Source organism: Myotis nattereri, assembly GCF_964212035.1.
Source record: "Myotis nattereri genome assembly, chromosome: 2".
NCBI lineage: Eukaryota > Metazoa > Chordata > Mammalia > Chiroptera > Vespertilionidae > Myotis > Myotis nattereri.
Genome location: NC_138076.1, coordinates 137,348,626 through 137,372,424, shown reverse-complemented (window position 1 = coordinate 137,372,424; position 23,799 = coordinate 137,348,626). Strand labels below are relative to the sequence as shown.

General features: G+C 38.2%; 1 protein-coding gene across 1 annotated transcript in view; it reads left to right on the top strand.

Annotated features, from left to right (window-relative positions):
* The window catches only part of TMTC2 (transmembrane O-mannosyltransferase targeting cadherins 2), a 403,304-nt gene extending 382,275 nt beyond the window's left edge, over positions 1 to 21,029 (top strand). The window contains exon 12 of the mRNA XM_081084170.1: positions 19,603 to 21,029. Within this exon, the coding sequence (XP_080940296.1) occupies positions 19,603 to 19,782 (180 nt within the window). The 3' untranslated portion in view covers positions 19,783 to 21,029. The remainder of the gene's footprint in view (positions 1 to 19,602) is intronic.
* Positions 21,030 to 23,799: the final 2,770 nt, after the last annotated feature.

Here is a 23,799-nt window from a genome sequence, read left to right as displayed (position 1 = left end):
CAAATCAGTTATAAATACTCTTTAACTTCTCATGGCTCACAATCTTTTCCCCACTTTTTAATTTTTTTGCTAGAAACAAAACCATTTTCCTAACAAAAGTTTTACCAGAAACCAAATGTGTTAAAAATGAGCTGTTCTTAGCAAGCCCCTACCCCCGCTGTCCACGCATGCAACCACAGTTCACAAAGGCACTTCCTCTTGTCCCCTCCTGACCGCCCAGCACTGCTCATCATCCTTGAGCTCTCCATGCTTTGAATTTCCATGCACTTTACCTTGCATTCCTTTGAAACCCTCCTTTTGTTCATATCTTCTGCTCTGTTCTTCCCTCTCGTGAATTCTTCCTTAAAAATTGATATCCAATATTACTGTGTACTGCAGTGTTATTTATAATTAGCAATGGAAGTAGAAACAACCTGACTATCCACTGAGAAAATTTGTTAGATTACAATGTGTCATATCATTCTAGTGAATTTAGATAAATGAGGGTATTTCATATTTTTTTTTATGAATCCTCTTAATCAATATGACATACTGAGAGCAAGACATTCATTTCCATGGCTGAGGGTGATTTTATTATTAATCATCAGATTCTCTTGATGTCAACAACCTGCTGTAAAGGTGCAATACTTTTTTTCAGATTTCTACTTTACAAAAGAATGAAACATGACATATTCTCCGTTCCTAGCTGTTTCCCATGGAGCTCCTAATTTCTTGGCTAAAAGCTTAATTTGTTTTTTTCTTACACAGTAGGTGATATACTTTGGCATTTATTGTAAAGATTTATAACAGTAATGAAATTTTTCAAACTAAATAGAAACAACCCTATAGGCAAATGAATGAGTATGATTTAATTTTTTCTTTAATAAAATTCTTACTGCACAATATCCACTCAGTCTCCTCATTTTGGATTTTAAATGTACACTTGTGATTTAGAGCCAAACTTTAAGCATATGCTGTTTTGAATTTACTTGTGCTTCTATGAATATATTTCCATTTTTTCTCAGAGTCCAAATTCCTCCAGCATTAGCAAGGAAAAATAAATATATTTGTGTATGTGTTCTACACACAGATATTTATGTCTGCTCCGATGCCTTTTGAGAGTAAGCCAGATTAGAGATGTTCCAAGATCTATTATGGTTCTTCTTCAACTGAAGAATTCACAAAACAAATTATGTTCCACAAATTAAATGAAAAAAAAAAAGTGTTGCTTTTCTTCCAGTTTTCGGCTACCTTGCCTGTAAATAATGTAGTTTCACCCTTGATGTGACCCCACCTCCTCCATTAAAGAACCACCTCCTGGAAGTTTGCCCATTACCACTAAAATATTATGGCTTTTCTGAGGTAACCTGCTGTGAAATAGTACCTCACATTTTTTTAGAGTTTCACAGTTTTGCAAACTGTTTGTATACCTATTCTATTACCTATTTCTTATAATATCTAATAAGGAAAATGGCAACTATCTTTGCAGGGTTGTTGTTGTTTTCTTTTGTTTTTGTTTTTAAGGAAACTGACTGGCCCTGTTGGGTAATTTTCCCAGAGTCACACAGGAGGAAATGCTAAACTGAGGATTAAGGCCCAGGTCTTCTGCCTGCTCTTCCAGAGCTCTTCCCGTTTGCAATTTCAGGAAATGTCTATGGTTTTGCTGTCTCTGAAAATGTTTCCTCCTCATCTGGGAATGACTTTATCAATGATCACCTTGATAATCTGACATTTCTTTGTTATTGTCAGGAAAGAATGATCTGTCTGAATACAATGTAATTATATAGGAAAAGCAGCTTGGAGAAAAATTCCATTATAATGCTTCCTAAACTAACTAATAAAGATGGGCTAGCCTGTATCTACTTATATCTGGATCACTATTTCTTTCTCATTAACAAATTCTAGCAAGAATAAGCTACAATTAAGATCACCTATCCACTTATAACACCTAATGAACACAGATAACTGCTACTCTGGAACCTTCTCCCAGAAAGTAAGCATGGCACATCCAAGATGTTAATTGATTAACACATTATTTTATTATTGGATTGCTTTAGTGTCACTGCAGTTCCTATTTTATAATCTTAGTTTTCCTTGTACTTCAGTGGCTAGCTAAAGACAAGTAGATTACATTTTTGATCAGTCTTCATGAAATAGGACTTGATAAATGAAAATAAATCAAGTAAATTAAAATAACATAGGCATTTAATATTATTGCTTGTGATATTATTTTGAATCTATAATAATAAAAGTATAATATGCTAATTAGACTGGACATCCTTCCGGATGACCTTCTGGACAAAGCCAGGGCTGCGAGGGAAGCCTGGGTCCCGGGTGCCAGAGGGAAGCCGGTGCCTGGAGCCAGGCTACTCTTGCACGAATTTCATGCATCAGGCCTCTAGTTCAAAGATAAAACTTTAATAGAATATTCAGTGTGATTAGATAGTCATGAACCGTAGTGTTTTGTTTTTAAATATGTAAGCATTATAGTTTTAACTCTACTGCTGTGAGCAATGGGACAATTGTAAAGACATAAATTTCATGTTTCTTCAAATAGATATTGATTTATTTTCATTCTTAAAATACAAGACACAGGAAATAAAGGCTAAATTAAGAATAATTTCATGGACCCCCAAATACTTTTTAGTGTGTTTCAGAAAAATCATAGAACATTCATGTCAGTGCACAAATACCGGTAGATATTCTGTCAATTCCTCTGTCTGTCATTCTTCATCTTTCAGTTAGCCTTATGCCCTTAAATTATAGTTATCCATTCTATGCAAATGATTGAGGCAAACATTATGAATCACTACCAATGTTTACCAAAATGAGAACAATCACTGTATCACCATCATCATAAATTGGAATATTAGAGTGGAAAGAGAAGAGGAAATAGCGTGGAGAGAATTGGGCTTTGGACCTTGCAGTACTGATTGCTGGTTTTGTTACCTGGAACACCTTACTTAGTTCTTCAGCATCCAGATCTCTCTGGTCCATTACAAGAATCATGAGACCATGTAAGTGTATGTGCTTTGAAAATTTAAAAGTAGCAAGCTAATGTAAGGTGTCCATAGTATAATTAATAGAAGACAGACTTTATGACCCCTTAAGACACTAACATAAAGAAAGTCTAGAGACTTGCCTACAGAGCCTATTGAACAAATAATTGCACTGAGAATGCAAACTATGTGTCACGTTTAAGGTTAACAGCCATCTAATGCTGTTTCAGTAGGGAAATTGCATGTTCAGAAAGCAGGTAACAAATCAATATTATAAAGATAATTCTAAAATATTTCCGTTGACAGTAATTCATGCTTGACTAGCTTGCATACTGACATTAGGTCCTTGCAGCTGAGTAGATCTTTGCCACTTTCAGATCCTTAGAGTGTATATACGCCTGTGGGAACACTTGTGGCCACAGGAGAAAAGGTCTGATTTGGGATAGACAGCAAGGAAAGTAGGCACACGAGTCCCTCCTCCATCCTATGACCATCAGTCCTGGCGGCATGAAAAGCATGTTACTTCTTACTCTTTCTGTAGGTGGAAAAAGGAACAAATGTATTTGGTTTGTGAAGTAGCAGTGTTTGCTACTCTCATTTGCTGCTTAATGATAAAGGGAGAAACTGGATGGAGAAAAAGCAAATTCCTTCCTTCTCATTTTGTGAGGATGAAATTACACTTAATCTTGGCAAGAAATAAATTGCTCTGTTGACAACATAATACCAGCTGAATTTTCACTGAAATATAAGAATGGGATTGTGTCAAAATGCAGAGCGGTCATGCATGTGACAAGTGTTCTTTATAGAGAAGCACTGCATACTTCTGATGAATAAACCGTGGGTTGTGTAGTGCTTCTCAATGATAGCTAAACAAAGTGGAGTACTGCTGAAAGTGGAGAACATTCCAGGGGCATGTCAAAGTGTGTCATTGGCTGGCTGTACCCTTTTATTTATGTTGCTTCTCTACATTTGTTGCTTCCTCCCTTGCCTTGAGTTTGAAAACATTTTGAGAGCAAGATTCACTTTCTTTTTAAAGTGAATCTTGTTACATAGGATGGTATTACATCCAGGATGGAGACCCCAGAATTGTTGATTGACCAATTTTTTTTATTAATATGCCACCCTCCAATTTTGAAACCAACTCCTAAAACTGTCAAAATTCAATTACTTTTATTTATTTATTTACTTACTCATTTTTAAATATATTTTTTATTGATTTCACAGAGGAAGTGAAAGTGAGAGAGAGATAGAAACCTCAGTGATGAGAGAGAATTGTTGATTGGCTGCCTCCTGCACACCCCACACTGGGGATTGAGCCTGCAACCTGGGCATGTGCCCTGACGGGGAATGGAACCGTGACATCCTGGTTCATAGGTCAACGCTCAACCACTGAGCCATGCCAGCCGGGCTAAATTTCGTTGACTTTTAGAACCACTTTTATATCCATACAAGCAGAGCACAGACAGATTCTCTCCCCTGGTAGAGGACAGAGTAATGTTCTCCTGAAATGCTATGGGGCTTTCAAGAGTGAGATATGAACCACTTTTCCAAAGAAGGTAGAGTGAGGAACCACACCCCCCCCAAAAAAAAAAAAAAAAAAAGAAAGAAAAAGAAAACAACTTCAAACTGAAGTCTGGGATTCTAAGTGGAGTCACCTGTACAAGCAGGGTTATCCTGAGCACAGAGTCCAATAACAGCCCTGTGTTCTGGCTGATGAACTGTGCCTGCACTAATATAGTGAAGCAGAGCCTGTAATTGAGTCAGGACTCCCGAGGGGGAATGTGGTGTTTTTCTAGGTTGGTAGAATTATGTAGCAATTTGCAGAGGTAGATACAAATCCTCTCTGGAGAAAAGCAACCCACTTCGGGCCTGCTGGATTCCTTAGAAGATTAAGATCAAACAATTAATTAACGAAAACTCCAGACCACTAAGACCACAAGGAAGTAACTACCATGAATAAGAGTCAGCAGAAACAAAATAATTAAATGTCCAAAAACGACACAGGTTGAAATAGAAACAGAATATAGAACATTTTTGTATAAAATATTTTAAAAATAATAGAATGATCTTGAAAGGAAAATGATTACTGAAGTCAAAGCCCAGTGATTAGATTAGTCACAAATGAGACTATTAGATATATGTAAGCCAGTTACCTAGGATGCCACGCAGGAAAGGAAAGTGAGGGATATGAAAGAAAAGTTAAAAAGAAACCTGGAGAATATGAGAATATCTAATACCTGTCAGAGCTCCAGAAGTAGAAAGTAGTGAATATCCCAGGATTTGGTAGGATGATAAGAACCTGCACAGCACAATATATCCCAAATAAATAGAAATCTGTAACAGGCTCAGCATCCTAATATGATAGAACTAGAGGCCCAGTGCAAGTAGCTTGCTTCCACTTGCCTCAGCTGGCTGCTCCGCCCTCTGCTGCTGGCTCTTAGCTCTCTGAGAGAGACACTGCTCCTTTGGTGATGCCGCCACGGCGTGACAACCACAGGCCTTTTATGATATAGATACGGCAGACAAGACAATACCCTAAAAGAGGCCAGAAAGAAAATTTTCCTATGAAGGAATGCTAATTCGACCAAGAGCACATAAAATCAACAGCAATCAGAGAGAACTTCCACAAGCTTCCATCACCACATCTGTCAATTAGCATCCCTACCTTCAAATGCTACCTTTTCTCTTATTATGGATATTTCTAGCTCAATCCAACCTCTTCATTTCTTTACTAGATACCTTTGTTGTCAACTATGTAAGAACAATCCTCCTGATATTATTCCCTCTCTCCCTCTTCCTGTCTTTCTGTTCTCGCTCCTATATTAACAAAATTCCCCTCTCTACCCATATTTCCCCACTTGCATTTAAACATATTATTTCTCCCAAAACACAAAAGCCTCTCAAGCCCATTTCTGCCTCCAGCTACAACTTCATTTACCTCTTTCCCTTTATAGCAAAAATTTCCATTTTCATTTGGACCAACTCCAAACAAGCTCTTTGTCGAATGATGTCACCAAAACTGCTCTTGTCAGATTACTAGAGCAGCACTCAGTCTATTTGTTCTCAGTTCTAATGTTGTCCTATCAGTAACACACATGATTATTTATTCCTCCTGGAAACACTTTTCTTCACTTGGTTTCCAGAGCACCCTCCCTCTGCTACCTCTTAACTCTGGTCCCTCTTATTCTTGATCTCCTCGGCTGGTTCCTTCCCATCCATCCAATCTCTTAACCTTGAAATTCTACTCCTTTCTTGACCTACTTCACTCTTTTCTGTATACTCATTCTCTCACCGATCTTGTCCTCTCTCATAGCTTTAAATGGCATTGATACACTGATGGCTCCCAAATTTTTATCTCCACCTTAGATCTCTTCATTGAACTCCAGACTAATCTATCCAGTGTCTACTTAGTGTTTCCACTCTTAGAAACCCTTCAAGCTACTAGTCCAAACTTCTTCCCACACCTTCTTCTCCCATGGTCTTTCCCATTGTAGTGAATTACTTCTTCTAGTTGCATAAGCAAACTTCCAGTGCTGCTATCCTTGGCAAAGACATCAATACTGACCTATAATAATGAAATTGACTCCTTCCTTAGTCTACTTTCAACATAGCATTCAGAGGGTACGTCAGATCATGTCACTCCTGTGCAGTTACTCTCTCATCTCCTTCAGTTCTTCATTCAGACGCTCTCTCCTCCTAAGATCTTTCCAGGTTTCTCTGTTTAATATTGTAAACCAGGGTTCAGCAAACTTTGGTTGCAGTGGAACAGATGATAAGTATTTTAGGCTCTGTAGCCATAGGGTCTCAGTTACTATGCTGTGCTACTCTAGCATCAAATCAACCATAGACAAAGCATGCAAGACTGAGAGTGGTTTTTTGCATTTGGAAAGTATGGACATTGAATTTTGAATTCTATGTAATTTTTATGTGTCATGATGTATTGTTATTCCTTTTGAGAGTTTTCAATGTAGAGTTTTAAATACTCACAGTACAATGTATATGACCCATGATTGTAGTTTGTCAAGGTCTTGCCTCATATATATTTCTCGAACCCTTTCTTTGTTGTATTTTTTACCCTATCATGAATTACAAAATAATATGCTACATATTTTACTTATTTTTGTGTTTATTACCTATATCATACAAATATAATTCAAATTCATTGGGGTCTGGGATTTTTTTAAAATATATTTTTAATGATTTCAGAGAGGAAGGGAGAGGAAGAGAGAGACAGAAATGTTAATGATGAGAGAGAAACATTGATCAGCTGCCTCCTGCATGCCCCACACTGGGGATCGAGCTCACAGCCCAGGCATGTTCCCTGACAGGAAATCAAACCGTGATCTCCTGGTTCATAGGTCAATGCTCAACCACTGAACCATGCAGGCTGGGCTGAGGTCTAGGATTTTTAACTGTTTTTTGTTTGTTTTTTATATTGCTGAAGCCCCAATATAGGTGCTCTGTAATTTAATGTTAAATGAATGAGTAAATGAACATATTACCTTTAATAAGGAAGTAAAGTACACAGCCAGGTGTGGCTCAGCAGTTGAGTGTTGACCCAGGAACCAATTGGCAGGAGGCAGCCAATTGATGATTCTCTCTCATCATTGATGTTTCTATCTCTCCTTCTCCCTTCCTCTCTGAAATCAATAAAAATATATTTTTTTAAATAGGAAATAAAGAAAGTTGGCTGTAATGGATGAGATAATTGAAGAACTCAAATTTATTTTAGAAATTATAGTCAGAGATCATCAACACACATATTTTAACTATTTGCAGCCTGCAAGAGGCTCCTCATGACTTTCTTATTAAAATTGTCTTATTTCAGTGTTATAAATTTTCTTTTCATTCTTCCTTAATTGCATTCATGTAACTGTTATCAAATGGGATATATCTTAATGCATGGAACCCCTTTGCTTGGGATGGCCATGCTTCCTGCCCCCGGGTTCTGCAGGTTCGGGAGTTAAGTACAGTTAAGCAGAGCGGTGTGCGATCACGCTCACTTAGCATCCAGGACTTAATTTTCTAAGAACATTGCCTTTATAATTACCATTTAATTCCTACTTGTCTTGGATGAACCACAGAAATTAATAAAGTTCTTAAACTTCTGTCTTTGACTGAAGTAAATAAGTGTTAAATTATAGGCATTAGAGCATAGCCTAATTTCTATGAGCCATTTCAAGACTCTGAATTTCAATTTAATTATTACATGTAATGGATATTAAGCATTTATGAGACAAATGTCTTACAATTTAATTAGATTAATTAGCAAAGTATTCATAACATGCTTTGTTTTAAGAGTAAGTAATATGTAATAGCAGAAAATATTTTTGCCTCTGGTTTCTTACATGATGTGCCTTTTCTTGTACTTCTAGAGAAGTCCTTTTTGTTCTGCTTGTTCAGACATGAATATGTGGCCAAGTGTGCCTGTAGTCCAGTGATTCTCAACCTGTGGGTCGCGACCCCTTTGGGGGTCAACCGACCCTTTCACAGGGGTCGCCTAAGACCATCGGAAAACACATATATAATTACACATTGTTTCTGTGATTAATCACTATGCTTTAAATATGTTCAATTTGTAACAATGAAAATACACCCTGCATATCAGATATTTACATTACGATTCATAACAGTAGCAAAATTACAGTTATGAAGTAGCAACGAAAATAATTTTATGGTTGGGGGTCACCACAACATGAGGAACTGTTTTAAAGAGTCGCGGCATTAGGAAGGTTGAGAACCACTGCTGTAGTCAAATATCAGATCACTATAAGAGTTTGTTTCATTGCCAATACAAAATTATTTTCTGAGCAAGTGAAAATGTATTACTTTGTGATTTTGTAAACCTGTTTGACATGTCTCACAGAATCATTATGATTCCTTATCTCAGTATTTGAAATGAGTCTAAAAGAAATCAGAATTGGCATAAGAAAATGAATCATTGGATCCAAAATAATTTATTTTGTTCTACCTTCCTTTCCAAGTTTTATTTGGGGTGTTATTTGTGGTATATGGGTGAATAAGTGTTTGATAAATACATTTGAGGCCAGCAGTTGCTTGAGCTCTGGGTCAGTGGGATTGCTTTGTTGATTGCTTGTTATTGCTGGTTTCATTCCTTGTTTTATATTAACATGGTAAACCCAGGATAAAAGGCAAAAAAAAAAATAAGGTATAGTGTTTTCAAAACCAGAGTTGCTCAGAGAAGAGGTAAGGCATTGGTAGTGTAGGTAACGGCAGTACAAAAATCTGTATTATATGCAGTTTTGGAAGCTGTTTTAGGGGAAAAAAATGTCATCGAGCCAGTCTTTAAAACCTTCTTATAGATATAAAAATGTGCTGACTCTGCAGGCTTTAAGGAAGATGACTGATGCAGTCTGACTGTGGTGATTTCAGATAGCATCATTTCAGAAATACAGACAAAATGTGTGATTGAATGTAGAGATCTAGAGGGTGATATGCGAGCATACACCATGCGAGTGACAGAAGATCTGCCCTTAAAACTCCCTTGATTTGCTATGAGTTTAGATATGCACAGGCCGTGTTTATTGTTACATTTCAGCAGGTGTGACTCTTTGGCAAGTGGAAGGCTTGGCGTGTAGCATGGCTTCACCTTTATTGGTGTACCCTGATGGAATATTTTTCTGAAATGATGTGTGGAGACCTTGCAGTCATTATTTTTCCAAGCATATATCAGCAAAGTCTTGGCCCTATAAAAGTGCAAATAGAACGCCACGCATCAGACACTGTGTTTACAGTTTAATTTTAGTCCTTGGAAAGATTAATAGTTCCCGAAGGAATTGCTTTGCTCCTGCTTGCTGTTTGATCTGATCATCCTAACTCAGAACATTCGCAAAACTTTCCGCTTCCTGCGTGCAGTTCTCTCATTGATACGTGTTTCTTCCCGCTGCGGGGGGGACAGTTGCTGCCTTCTAATGTCATGTTGAAATACGCTTGCTCTCAATGACACTGTCACTCTTGAATTAATCCTGCCTGTTCACACCATGGTCCCCATCTGCTTAGTGAGAGGAAAACAATCTTACCCATCTTTACAGTGTGTGTGCCTAACCTACATTTTAATCCACTGTTTTGAGGTCTCTGATATGCTCACTCCTATACTTTAAAAAAAATGAATATTTTCAATAAGTCTTATTCAGGAACAAATCTGTGATTTCCAAAATACGCAAACTCGTATGTCTTTGTTGACCTCCATCAAATCAAAGCTATTTTATTGGCCAACATGTCAGTTAATTGGAGGACTGTTGTACATAGATTTAAAAATTTCCTGAATTTGATTGTTGTGGCTTCTTTTGAGCTTTACTCTAATATAACTCTGATTTTTGTCAATGCAGTATATCTGTACCTCTGACAGTACAAATTATCAGATGATAATTTGCATAGCAAAAAAAGACCAGAAAACCCACCCCCCCAAAAAAATTTAGCTCTCTGCTTCTATCTTCTATAAGCCCAAATATCAACATCAGTATATCTCTGAAATACATCTTAATAGCAGCATGATTATTCCAGTGACATGTTTCAACTCCTTGGAATGAGCAATCATTTTATTAAATGTATTCAAACTCACGCTTCACACATACACACTTGGATGGCCTGTACAGCTGGAAATTCCTTCTGTGTAATATGATTATGATTGAGAAAGCATGCATATGTTCCTCCCTCCCTTTCATGCTAAAAAGAAATGAATAAAGTGTAGAGTGAATTATGTTGCTTAAATCATATTTGAACTTAGAAACAGGCAAGGAATGTGGTTCAAAAAAGAGGAGAATAAGGTGCTGAGGGTTTTGTGAGCGCTATCTCTATTAGCAAGGACAGAATGCTCTTGATGTTTTAAAATAGAGATGATGCTGGCTTGTTGTGCAGATTCTTTCCTAAGCGTCTTTCCTTCCGTGTCTTCAAATTCAGTACATTCTTATTTTTCCCATTTGCATGCACTGTGAATCATTCTGTATTTTTTCACTTTTTAAAGAACTTTTTATTTAATAATTTTACTGCAAACAATGAGCTACATGTTTATTTCAAATCATAAACAATATAGTGATTATATTTTATACAAGCTATGGCCCGGGTCTAGGTTTTCCATTTAGATTACATGAGAGGCATTCTTGTGAAATTAAGGACACCAGGAAAACCAATGTTTGAAAAAGACTTATCACCAGTGAAGAGTAATTTCATAGGTCATATTCTTAATTGAGTAGGTACACTTTAAAATCTGTTAGAAATAACCACCACCTTTGAAATCACTCTGTGAGCATCACTCTTTGCTGTCCTCCAGAACTGCAGCTGTTGGCATTTTGATCGCCATAAAAATGAATAGCACTCCACACTGTGGCACTCACACCCATCATAAAAGTTAAATGAGCATTCTTGTAACACCCGCTGGGATGGAGCAGATGTGGGAGAGAAGGACTGAGTGCACAGGATAGAATGTGTCACTGACAAATTGAAACTACTCCCTTAATACAGCGTTGTGTCTTGCCTGTCACCTATATCTGTTTTGTTTTATTCAAAGCTATTTCAAAAACACAAATACTGTATTGAAACTGAGAATCAAAATGAATTATTTCTATTATCTGTCAGACTTTGCCTTGTCACTGCTGTATTTCTGGGTTATTTTCCAGTGCTGGATGTACAGTTTGGTAAATCTTTTTGCAGAGATACTTTCTTCAAAATATGACTGTAGTGAAAATGTGACTACAAAGAGCTGTCATTTCTGAGTTGCAAGCATTGAATTGCTTGTGGGTGTTGGTTTGTTTTTTTTAATCACATAACTTTGTGAGAGATTTTTTTGTTTATTGTATTCATATGTTTCATTTTTAGTAAGAATTTTTTTTTCCACTTTTGGTTTGGTCTCTGAAGGGTTAACAGCATGGCTATCTCACTGCTGACATTTTGCTCTCCAAACTAATTGAAACTCACTCTTCTTTATTAGGGCTTCTCTCCACTGCTGGCCCTGCCCTCAGCAGTTTGTTGAAAACAGGTAAAGAAGGGGTAGATCACGGAAAATAAAATGTAAAAAGCTATTAAGCTTATGAAAATGTTACTAACCTCTCTAGCAATCAGGAAAAAGAAATTTAGCACAATAAGACACTATTTCACAACTTTAACTTTACAAAACTTAAAATGGTCAGATGATGCCAAGTGTGATGAAGGGCCCGGAATGAAGAATCCTTTGTTACATGCCGATGCTAATGCAATTTGATACAACCACACTGAGAGCAATTTGGTAATATCTGGTGAAGCTGAAGATCCCCTGTGATCCAGCAATTCCACTCCAAGAAACTCTCCCATAAGTATGTGTAGAGACAGCCCTCTATTAAAGAGTCAGTATTTCCATCCTCGGGAGAATGGGAGTCATTCACTGGAATGCATGTGAAAGAACTAAACCTTACATAGATCAACATGGATACATTTGAAAAACAAAATGATGAGTAAAAATTCTGCCAGGGCTGACCCGCAGCCCCTAAACGACGGATGAACAAATTACTCCAACACAGTTCCACTGTGGAGGAGAGGGCTAAGGGGCTTACCTGGCTCAAGGGTCCAAGCAGCCTCCATAGCCTGCCTCATTAGGCTTTTATTGGAATTTTTATCATTAGATACAATCAATAGGGTGAGTAGTCTTGGGAGGACACATGTTTACATTGTCCTCTAGGCAAGGGCATCCAGGGATGAAGCATAAGGATTCCACTAAACACCCGGGCGTCTGCACATGCACAGACTTGCTTGGGAAGGTCAAGGAATAATTAGGGCCACTGCCTTTGATACACCCCTAAGTCTTCCCTAAGTCTGAATTCAATAAACAAGGCAGGCAGCCTTCCACACACTTCCCTTTTATCAGAATGCCCTCCTTACAAACTTTCCAACCAAGTCTCACGCTTCCCCACAAAATTCCAGTTGGGTGCTTGGTAGGATGGCATCCCATGAAGGATAATTACAAATGGATAAAGTTAAAACTTCAGAATGTATGCATTTTTTATGGGTAGACAAAAAAAAAATAAAAGTGTAAGACATACACTGGGCTGATAAATACCAACTTCAGGTGGTTTTCTTGGGAGGATGAGAGGGAGTTCAGGACTAGGACAGCAAGAGGTATTTGGGATCTTCAATTGTCTTTATAAGTTTTGTTAGGCAAGTAGACAGCTTTTTTATAGTCTCTGAAATTTTTATATGCCTAAATTATCCTATATAATAAAGAGCTAATATGCTAATTAGACCAGATGGTGGACCGACCTTCTAGAACGACCAGTGGGTGGGGACAAGGCCAAGAGGCAGCCGGGTCTGCGAGGGCTGGGGCAGCCAGGGCTGCGAGGGCTGAGCTTCTTACATGAATTTCATGCATTGGGCCTCTAGTTTATAATAAAAAAGAAACCTGCATATGGCTTTACTCGTGTGTTTATTCATTCATTTAATCTGTCATCCACCAATCAGTTCATTTACGCATTTAGTTATTTTTTCCCATCAAAAAAAAATTTATTTAACCCAAGAAAAGATGATTAGAACTTAAACCAAGTCGGGAGAAAGGAACAAAGTATAATTAGAAGACAGATTTAGCAGAGATTTGGAAGTAAAGTTGCCAAGACTTAACAGTTGGATGTATGTACATGTTTGTGTATGGAGGAAAGCAAGGAATCAAGTCTAATTTATTCCGGTTTCTAGCTTGGCCTTGGACTGTCTGGACTAAAGAGGAGGAATGATATTGAAACTAAGGGAAATGATGTATCTAACTTTATCTCAGGTGATATTATAGTTTTTTCATAAGCCTGACAGACAATCTTAAAAAAAAACTTTAATCCAGTAATTATTTATTAAATATCTGCCATGTACAAGGCACAATAAATATAAATAGAATTCTTAAATTTATGCATACTCTTTTTCATGAATATTTTTCTTTAAAGTTTATACCATTAATTTTTAAGCATCATGGTACAGTTACTGCTCCAGTAAATCCAATTGGGTAAGCAATTTCAACTAAATACTGTGTGCAAACTTCATCAAGTTATTTGGTAACTACTTGAAAAAGATTGAGAATCCATTAAAAACTTCAGACCATGCAAATTCATTTCTGTTATATAATTTATATTCAGAAGGGAAGTTAAAAGGTGGTTATCTTAAAAACATCCCAAATATGTATAGTATATTAATTGAATATTAGCTGGATAAAGGTAATCTCAGACATTCCTTTTTAAAAAAGTTATTTAGTTCATAAAACAGTAAATATGCAACTATATATATAATTTCAGCAACACTTTGAATGGAAATATTTTTAATATCTATTTTTAAATGTATTGATTATTTTTAGAGAGGAAAAAAGAGAGAGAGAAAAGTTGATTTGTGTTCCACTTTTTTATGCGTTCATTGGTTGCTTCTTATATGTGACCTGACCAGAGTTATAGCCCACAACCTTGGCATATTGGGATGACACTCTAACCAACTAAGCTACCTGGCCAGGGCTGAATGGAAATATTTTTATAAAGTTAGAAATATTGGTGTATTATCTCGGTCTATCTTTTTCATAGCTTCCCTTGCCAGTTGATTTACCTTCATAAAAGGGAAGTGGCCACAGGGATAATAATGGGTCTCAAACAGCCAGTTACTGCCTGGGTTTCCCTGTCTTGCCTAATCAGAATATTTCAACAAGCCCTTGTTTACCTTTTTCTAGGCCCCACCTACGTCCTCTGTTCAAAGCTCTGCATTTTAGTCCTGTTCCCAATAGGAGCACGAATTCCCAATCCTAAATCTCCTTTTGGTCTCACTGTTCCTGCTCCATAGATATGCTCCCAAGACTACACAATATACAAGGGCCAGGAAAATGACTTTACCTTCCAGTCCTGTGTGCCTGGAAGACCCTGTGAGCTCAGCTGGGCTCCTGAGGAGCCTCAAGGGAATTAGTCTAGTGTCCGACCTTCCTCGCCTTGCCTTTGCTCTACCACACCCCAGTACACATCTATTATTTTAGTTTTGCTATTTTCCTCCAATGCTGGAGAAATAAGCCAAAGACCACAGTAAATTAACAATAAAGGCGGAACTCCCTAGAGACTTGAAAAAAGACGTCACTTGTTGCCTCAGCATGGCTGCCAGTCAGCCCCTTTGATGTAAAGCATCTGTTCTCTTCAAGGAAACAAGAAAGTCTGGTTCTTCTTTCTAGTCTGTGAAGTAGGAGGTGGTGTCATTTGTTGTCTGGAGCCACAAGCCCCATGTTACTGGGTTGCAAGCTGCTGACTGCCTTTGTTAACATGCTGAAGATTTCATCGGCTGTCTTTAATAAAAGAGGATGTGTGTGAGGGAAGACATCAGCCGTTGCAGTTGGGTTTCTGTTCTCCAGCCCATGACTCGTGGCTGGCAGATGGCAATGACACCCAATATGTAATCAGACAGCCAGTCACCTGGACTTCTTGCATTTCAGTTATACAGTGAAGCAATCTTTAAGTCTGTTTAGAAACCGTACTTGCTCTTATTTGGTTATGAAAAGGCTTTTTTAATTTCTTCTTCCATCCAACAATATTTAGTCCTTTACTACTCTGTTAATAAAGCTTCATTTGAATACTTTTACTCCCTTAGATAATTTTTTGGGCAAGAGAAGAATTCTGTTTTATGGGAGTTTAGACATTTGATCTGACATGTTTTGTTCTATAGGAACTTCATTCTCTTATTAAGAAAAATAACTTTGTTTCAGAAGCTGTAAAAGGATATAATCTAGGATCTGGAAATGACCTCTAGACGAGTGCTTCTCAAATTTTAATGAGTGCACAAAGCACCTGGGTATCTTGTTAAAATTCAGAATCTTCCTCAGTAGGTGGCGCCTGAAATTCTTCATTTCTATTAAGCCCCTGGGTGATGCTGATGCCCCTCCCTGAACTCTCATTTTTGTAGCAAGGCTGGATGACCTGAAGGCAGGCAGTCCAGTGGGCATCCGCTAAGCTGCCCATGCGATTGCCGTGGAAGGGAGATATGATGGGCTTAAAAGATAAAAACCCCATCTCTGAAGAGAGAAAACAACCATAGAGGGAGAAAATAGTCTATATCCAGTTTTAGTCATAAATTTTTAACAAGCACTTGAAATTATTTATGTCAAATGACACTTTCAAAGCAGTTACCTGAGGCAGTGGATATGTATGTCACATATGAGCATACCAGCATGTCAATTTCATCAGTTTCCAGTTATGCAAATAAGAATCTATAAGTATTACATAATATATGTGCATTGATTTTAAAAATATCTTTCTTACTCTATTAAATAGATGCATTCAAACCACAATGTTTCCTCTGAAAATTGTAATCTATTTATAATTAGATCTTTGCTTAAAAATATTGAACGAGCCGTAGCTGATGTGGCTCAGTTGTTTGGGTGTCATCTAGTGCACCAATGGGCTGCCAGTTTGATTCCTGGTCAGTGCACATGCCTGGGTTCCCCGTAGGGTGTGTAAAGGAGGCAGCCTATCAGTGTATCCCTCTCACATAGATGTTTCTTTCTCCCCCTCCCCCTACCTCTGAAAATCAATAAAAAGTCTTTTAAAAATTGAATGATTTTCTTAATATGCACATCTTTAGTTTACTTGGGTTTTTATTCTTTAGGGGGACACAGTAAGTATTATGTAAGCTTCCATGAGATCTGTTATCCCACATGAACTTCATAATGCCAATTTTTGATTATTTTTGTTTAAAGAGAAACATGCTAAGTGTGGAAAATGCAAAATTAAAGTTATTCCAAAACACCAATATAATTAGCATTTAGACTCATTTTGATAACAGATTTAACTTCTTAATTGTATTTTCTTATAATAATATTAACTTTTTCCTCCCTAATTTGAAGGTAGGGAGGTGACTCAAAGTATTCCAAGCACAGAAGAACTCAGGCTGCAATTTAAGTAATAATAGCAAAGCCTTGGTATACTTCACCACCTATTTTCACAACCTTCTTTTCCAGGTTAACCTAAGAAAGGCTACAGAGCCAGTAAAGAAAGAGCCAGTTTACAAATCCTCAGCGTTTAGAGTCAGGAGTCCTTCAGGCACACTGACAAGGAGATTCTGCTTTGTGTTTTTGAGATGATAAGGAAACAGTAAAGAAGAAGAAAAAGATAGTAATCTGTAGTCTCATATACTCTTAACAACAACTCTAAGAAACAAGCTCTGTTACCCCATTTCTAGAAAAAACTGAGGTCTTATATGCTTACTCAACTTGTCCAAGTGCACACGTTTCTGGGTGGAGCCGTCATTGGCACCTGGGCAGTGGGATTTGGTAACCTCTGAGTGTTTTTAAAAATCCCCTTGAGTTGGAATTCTAGTTAGGTACAGACACTTTGGTAATGAGGTGACTCAAGAAGTAACAGGTATCCCACGGAGCCATCTGGTTTCTCTCCGCCCAGCCACTGGGCCCCTTCTCTTTCTGTTAAGTAAGGAATGGTCTCCAACCCTGGTTCTCCCTCCCCATTTCCTCGCTTCCTACGCAGGATAGCAGGAAGTAGGAGCACTTCATCTATTTAGCATCTCTAGTAATTCAGACTGTGAACACACTTCACCATCAGTTTAGTAGCTGTTTATTGGTTGTGACGCTAAGCTCTGTGAGGGGACATCATTCAGAAATGTGTTCAAGCATCAAACGCAAGATAGTAGTGGTGGTGTGACAGCACAGTTGTCTTAGGAAGACAGAGTAGGTGGTATTATTCTAGGTTTCCAATGTGGAGATAGTCACTGCACATGTAATTTGGAGCTGTGTTTATTTGGAGTGGTGTTTAAAATTAGATATTGACCATCTGTACTTTTCTTGATAAGTGTGGAGTCATCCAGACTAAAAGGTTTTTCGAAGGTTAGTAATAGCTTATATTTGCAACATTCTTTTTGGAAAGGATGTTGAAAAGTTGGAGAATAATGCCCAGTAGTTGAGGACTTTAAGAGAATTTTGGTATACATCCAGACACATATTATGTAGCCATTGAAATAAAAATTGTAAAGTTTGTATAGCAACATAAATATCACAAACATGCATTTGCTATATCTCAAGCACAGTGAGCCAGGAAAAGTAAACTTGACATTTGTAGAGTATCTACAATGTGCATGTACTGTGCTACATTTGTTTATTTTCTCTTATCTTTCTAACAATGTGCAGAAAGTTGATATTATTTCAATATTTCATAAATGAAAGAACTGAGACACATATATATTAGGGGACTTCACCAAGGTCATAGCAGTGGCTGAGCAAGAATTCAAATCCACATCTCTGACAATCCAAATCTGATCCTTTTTCCCCAGTTGGTTTATTCTGAGCTATTCACCCCTCTCCCCAGCATTGCTTTGGTTCAGAAATAATTGTTTTTACAGTAAAGAGTAGAGTCATATGAATTCAGCTGAAAAATGCATGCATTGTGAAAATGTTAAATCATAGAAATAATTGTGAATTATTTTAGGCGGTATCAGATTTGCCAAGACAATTAAGAGGTGACATCATCTGAAAAATGAAAATATAATCTTAGCATAAACACTTTTAGTTTTATCTGATATTTGAAATATGCATTTATGTAACTGCCAAAATATTAGCTACTCTGCAAGCCAGAAAGTTCCAGGGACAAGACAAGAGCAGTACAGCCCTTATTCATTGATAGCAAGCAAAATGTTTTTTCCTTTGGGAAGGGATGTTGTTATTAACTAATGTCTGAGAATTTGGGGTTGGAAACCCTGTATTAAACTAGTGCTACATAACATACTTTTTTTTAAAGTTTGCCTTTCACATGATAACTTTGTATTACAATTACCACACATTACAGAAAAATCTGTTCGTAAATTATTTTTAAACAAATAGCATAAAACTTCTCTTATAAAGGTACCTACCGTATTTTATCTATTATTAGGTGTTTTTAATTCACTGTATTTAGAGCAAACACTTACCATTAGAAGGTTAAAAACTGACTTAAAAGTAAAGACTTTGTCTCATTAAATTACTTGAGCTAGATTTGGAAAGGACTGTAGTGGTTTCATTTGAGTTTTTTTTCCCCAGAATAGTTTACCCTGAAAACATCAGTAAAACTTTACAGTATATTTTACTTATTCATGTTTTTATAAATGGTGTGGAATATTGCTAAGGAGAGGGAACAAAGGTGGGGGGTGGAGCGGGTCAATGGGAAAAAAACAAAGGGGCCATCTGTAATACTTTCAACAATGAAGATACATTTTTTAAAAAGAATTTTAAAAAGTGGGTGGACACAGAAATTTGTCAACTTTTCCCATTTAATATTGTATTTCTTGGTGCTGAGTTGACCAAAAGTTTAATTCTGTCCATCTGAAATTGTATCGCTTTTTTCTCAGAGTGGTACCACCTGACTAGGTTGCTAGGTTTTCATATGTAACCCATTCTTTCTCATTAAAGACGAAAACTATTTCTCTAGCTGCCTGCCCTTTTTAAAAAGGTACAAAGTACACAGCGGCTGTTTGGAAACTTTTTTTCCCCCTCCTTCCTAGTTATCTTTGTCTGTTTGTATAAATTGCTAAATTGCTTCCATAAAATGCCTCCAGACATAAGGGAATCATTTGCATAAGTGGATGAAGATTTTTGTCTTCCTCCAAGGAAAGCTTGCGATGGCCTCTTAATCGGTTTCCTTCCTCTCTCTGGCCCTAGTATCCGGCTGCGCTGATGAACCTGGGAGCCATCCTGCACCTGAACGGCCGGCTGCACAAGGCCGAGGCCAACTACCTGCGGGCGCTGCAGCTCAAGCCGGACGACGTCATCACGCAGTCCAATCTCCGCAAACTCTGGAACATCATGGAAAAGCAAGGCTTAAAGACTTCCAAGACCTGACCCAGGGGCAGCGCCTCTTCCTCCTCCACCTTCTCAAGCTGGCTTCCTTAACCAACAGGACTTCCCAGCGGGGCTAGGACGAGAGCTGGTTTGGACTTCAAGGCCAGGGCAGAGGTCACCAAGGTCACTGCCTCTTCTGGGGATATCCACTTAGCTGTTGGCACAGCCTTTAACACCAAAAACGGCGGGGGGGGGGGGGGTGGAATGGGGGGGGGTTGGAAACCTCCTGAAGGATGTAATTGTTACCCATAGAACTAAACCAGAGCACTTAACAAAGGATCTCTTGGCCTTCTGAAAGAGGGACGGCGTCTAACTTCCAAAATTTGTGCATTTTTGAGAGCTAACTGAGAAATTATATTGTTTCCTAAACACTGTGAGAGGAAGCCAGAGTGTCCATTCAGCCACGGTAAACTATGAAGGTCAAGTGTGCATAGGAGAGGTTAACCTGTAGTGTGAGCCCCAGGGAGCCGGCGGTCATCCTGATGCTGCTGCCTTCCCTCTCTGGGACAGCCTGCTCATCAAAATTCTGCAACTTAGAAAACTCCCCCTTTTTTTTTTCTTTTTTTTTTTTTTTTTTTGTTTAATACGATGTCAGGACCTGTGAGAGTCTACACTTGTTTCCTGACTAGTGCACATGCCGCATTATGATTTGGATGTCAGTCTTCACTTTCTTGGGAACCATTTGCTTTTCATGATCTGGAAAGGACATGCAGCGTCGCGAAACCCCCATTTCACACTGGTATTGTAGGAGGGGCCAGGGAGGCCTCGTACTTGTCAGGCAGGCATTTTTTACTTTAAAGTCACCAATATTTATCCCCCCCCCCCCCCCCACACACACACACACACAAATAAAAAAAGAAAGAAAGAAAGAAAGAAACAGCCTAGGAGAATTCATTGTGTTAATTCTTAGGCTTTTGAAATTGCCTTTTTAAATGGCTATTCCTGGTTAATGCACATGCTTATCTAAGGATTACAACAAAAGGAAGCTTAAAGGTGTTCTAGCTCCAATAACTAACCGGCAGCCATTAGACATAAGGGAAGGTGCTTTGTGCTTTACAGATGTTACTGGTTAAAAAAACAAGTCTGCTCGAAGGAGTGTATAATGATGGTGACCAATGACTTTATATTTGGGAAATGTTATTATGAAATGCTAATATCTTTCTAATAGGTACCAGAACAGTAATGCTGATACGGTTTTAAGGAATTGTTTTTATCATATTTTTCATATTTTGCTCTTCCCCCCCCCCAAAAAAAAAACACGTAAAAATGACTTCTTATTTTAAGCTGCGGTAGAGGGTAGCATTAGCCTGCGTGTTTCTAGGTTTTCTGCCAAGTGCTTTTTACAGTTGAAAACCATTTCTCACTAGCAAATTTGGTATTTTGTTTCATTACCTATTTGTAACCACTTCAACGTTCACTTCACAAGTAAAGGAGTATAAAAGATGTAGAGAAGAACATTGGTTGAACATTTTTTTGACTTGCAGTCAGACTTTGCTACTAAAAATTAACTTTGTGAAAACAATAGCCCACTATTAGCTTCTTCATAAAGTAGAAACACAATACTGTACATATTTATTTATTTATTATTCTATAATAGCAGAATAACAAGCAAAACTTGATTCATCAAGCCAATTCCTTGCAACTGAAAATTAGCTTTTTCTCCTTTACACTCATGCTCCATGTATATATGGTCAGCATCCCCATTAAAGGGAAGCTGCACATGCAAATACTATGTTTCTCCATATGTTTCATACTATGTTTCTCCATATTTTATATGTTTTCCTGCATATCTGAATACAGTGGGATAAAGAATTTGAAGTAGTGTTCCTATGGCATTAGTGTTTTTGTAAGAAGGGCAAATGTAGTGAGAGAGATTTGGATGGCATTAATAAGAAGGCCCTCCTACCATGTATAGTATTTTGTAAACATTTCACTGAGGGGCCAAAAGTTAAATTATAACTAAATCACTGTGTTCTCAGAATGATATTTAACATTTAACAACAACAAACCAGTGGTCAAACCAAAAACAGGGGTTGAAGTGTATTTTTCATCTTCTACTGCATTGGCAATTGCAAACAAATAAATACAAAAGGAATTTAATATAAGGATATAGAGATGAATTCAATGTCTAACATTTTTATTTATTTAAATATTGACCTATGATGATTTCCTAGTTTTAACACTTTATGTCTTTTTATTGTTATTGTTCTTCCTTTCAAAACACTTGGTTCTTAATAGGTTTGCTGATTGCACAGTAGAGGCACTTCATGTTGACCCAGTTCCCAAGTAGCATTAATAATTGGGCCTGTGTCATAAAATGCATGGATCTTTAATAACAAAATGTCCCTGACACCTTCTATTACAGGGCTGGGCTTAGACCAACTTGGGGGGAGGGCAACAGGGGGGCATAATAGAACATGGTCAAAAAAGTCTCCGCTCAGGGATTTATGGTGGATTATTGCAGACAGTGCTAAAAATATAGAGCACAAGACAAGTTTACTAAATTAAAATTTTATTTTTTGAGAAGCTGTTATTTGTATAAATTATCAAGATTTGTAGGCTTTCCTTTTGTAGAAATAATTGTTTTATGTGCCAGAGAATTTCAATTTTGTTTTCAACAATAAAGCATTGATAACAAATATGTTGTTTAAGCCTTTTTTTTTTTTTTCAGTCTTCCACAGCAACAAAACTTATACTCTCTTGGGTTTTAGCAGAACTAGGAGATAATTTTTAAAAGGTGGAGATTGAGAGTCAAATAGAGACAGAATGTGGCTAATGCAGGGTCCTCAAACTTTTTAATCAGGGGGCCAGTTCACTGTCCCTCAGACCATTGGAGGGCCGGACTATAGTTTAAAAAAAAACTATGAACAAATTCCTATGCACACTGCACATATCTTATTTTGAAGTAAAAAAACAAAACGGGAACAAATAGAGTATTTGTATTTGCATGTGGCCCGCGGGCTGTAGTTTGAGGACCCCTAGGCTAATGTATAATAAAAATTATTAATTTTTAATAGTTATAGTAATAATAAGGGTTGCTGATGTCATTAGATTTTCCATGTTCAGAAAAGATGGCATGGTCCTGGCTGGTATGGCTCAGTTGGTTGAATATTGTCCCATGCACCATTCACTGAAAGGTTGCCAATTCATTCCCTGGTCAGGGCACATGCCCAGGTTGTGGGCTCTATCCCCAGTTGGGCTGTGAGCCAAGTAATGTTTCTCTCTCTCTCTCTCTCTCTCTCTCTCTCTCTCTCTCTCTCTCTCTCTCTCTCTTCCTCCATCCTCCTCTCCCTTCCTCTCCAAAAGATTAATAAATTAGCCCGGCCAGCGTGACTCAGTGGTTGAGCATCAATCTATGAACCAGGAGGTCAGGGTTTCATTCCTGGTCAGGCAGCATGGCTCAGTGATTGAGCATCAATCTATGAACCAGGAGGTCAGGGTTTCATTCCTGGTCAGGGCACATGCCCAGGTTGTGGGCTCAATCCCCAGTAGGGGGTGTGGAGGAGGCAGCCAGTTAATGATTCTCTCTCCCTCTCCCTTCCTCTCTGAAATGAATATATATATGTACACACACACACACACACACACATATACACTAGAGGCCCATTGCAGGAAGATTCCTGCAAGAATAGGGCTTCCTGAGACCTGAGCGAAGCAGAGAAGGGAGCGAAGCACACTGAGGCGGGCTTCACTCCCTTCTCCACAGCCTCGGCTCCCTCCCTTCCCTGCCACCTCGGCTCCCTCCCTTCTCTGCTGCCTCACTCTCTTCCTTCTCCGCCGCCTCGGCTCCCTCATTTTTCCACTGCCTCGCTTCCTCCTGTGTCTGCCACTTCGCTCCCGTCTCCGCCGCCTCGCTCCCTCCCATCCGCGCCACCTGGGCTCTCTCCCTTGTCCGCCACCTTGGCTCCCTCCCTTCTCCGCCACTTCACTCCCTCCTGTGTCCGCTGCCTCAGCTCTGCTCCCGTCTCTGCTACCTCTGATCCATTCCCTTCTCTGCTGCTTGGCTCCCTTCTGTGG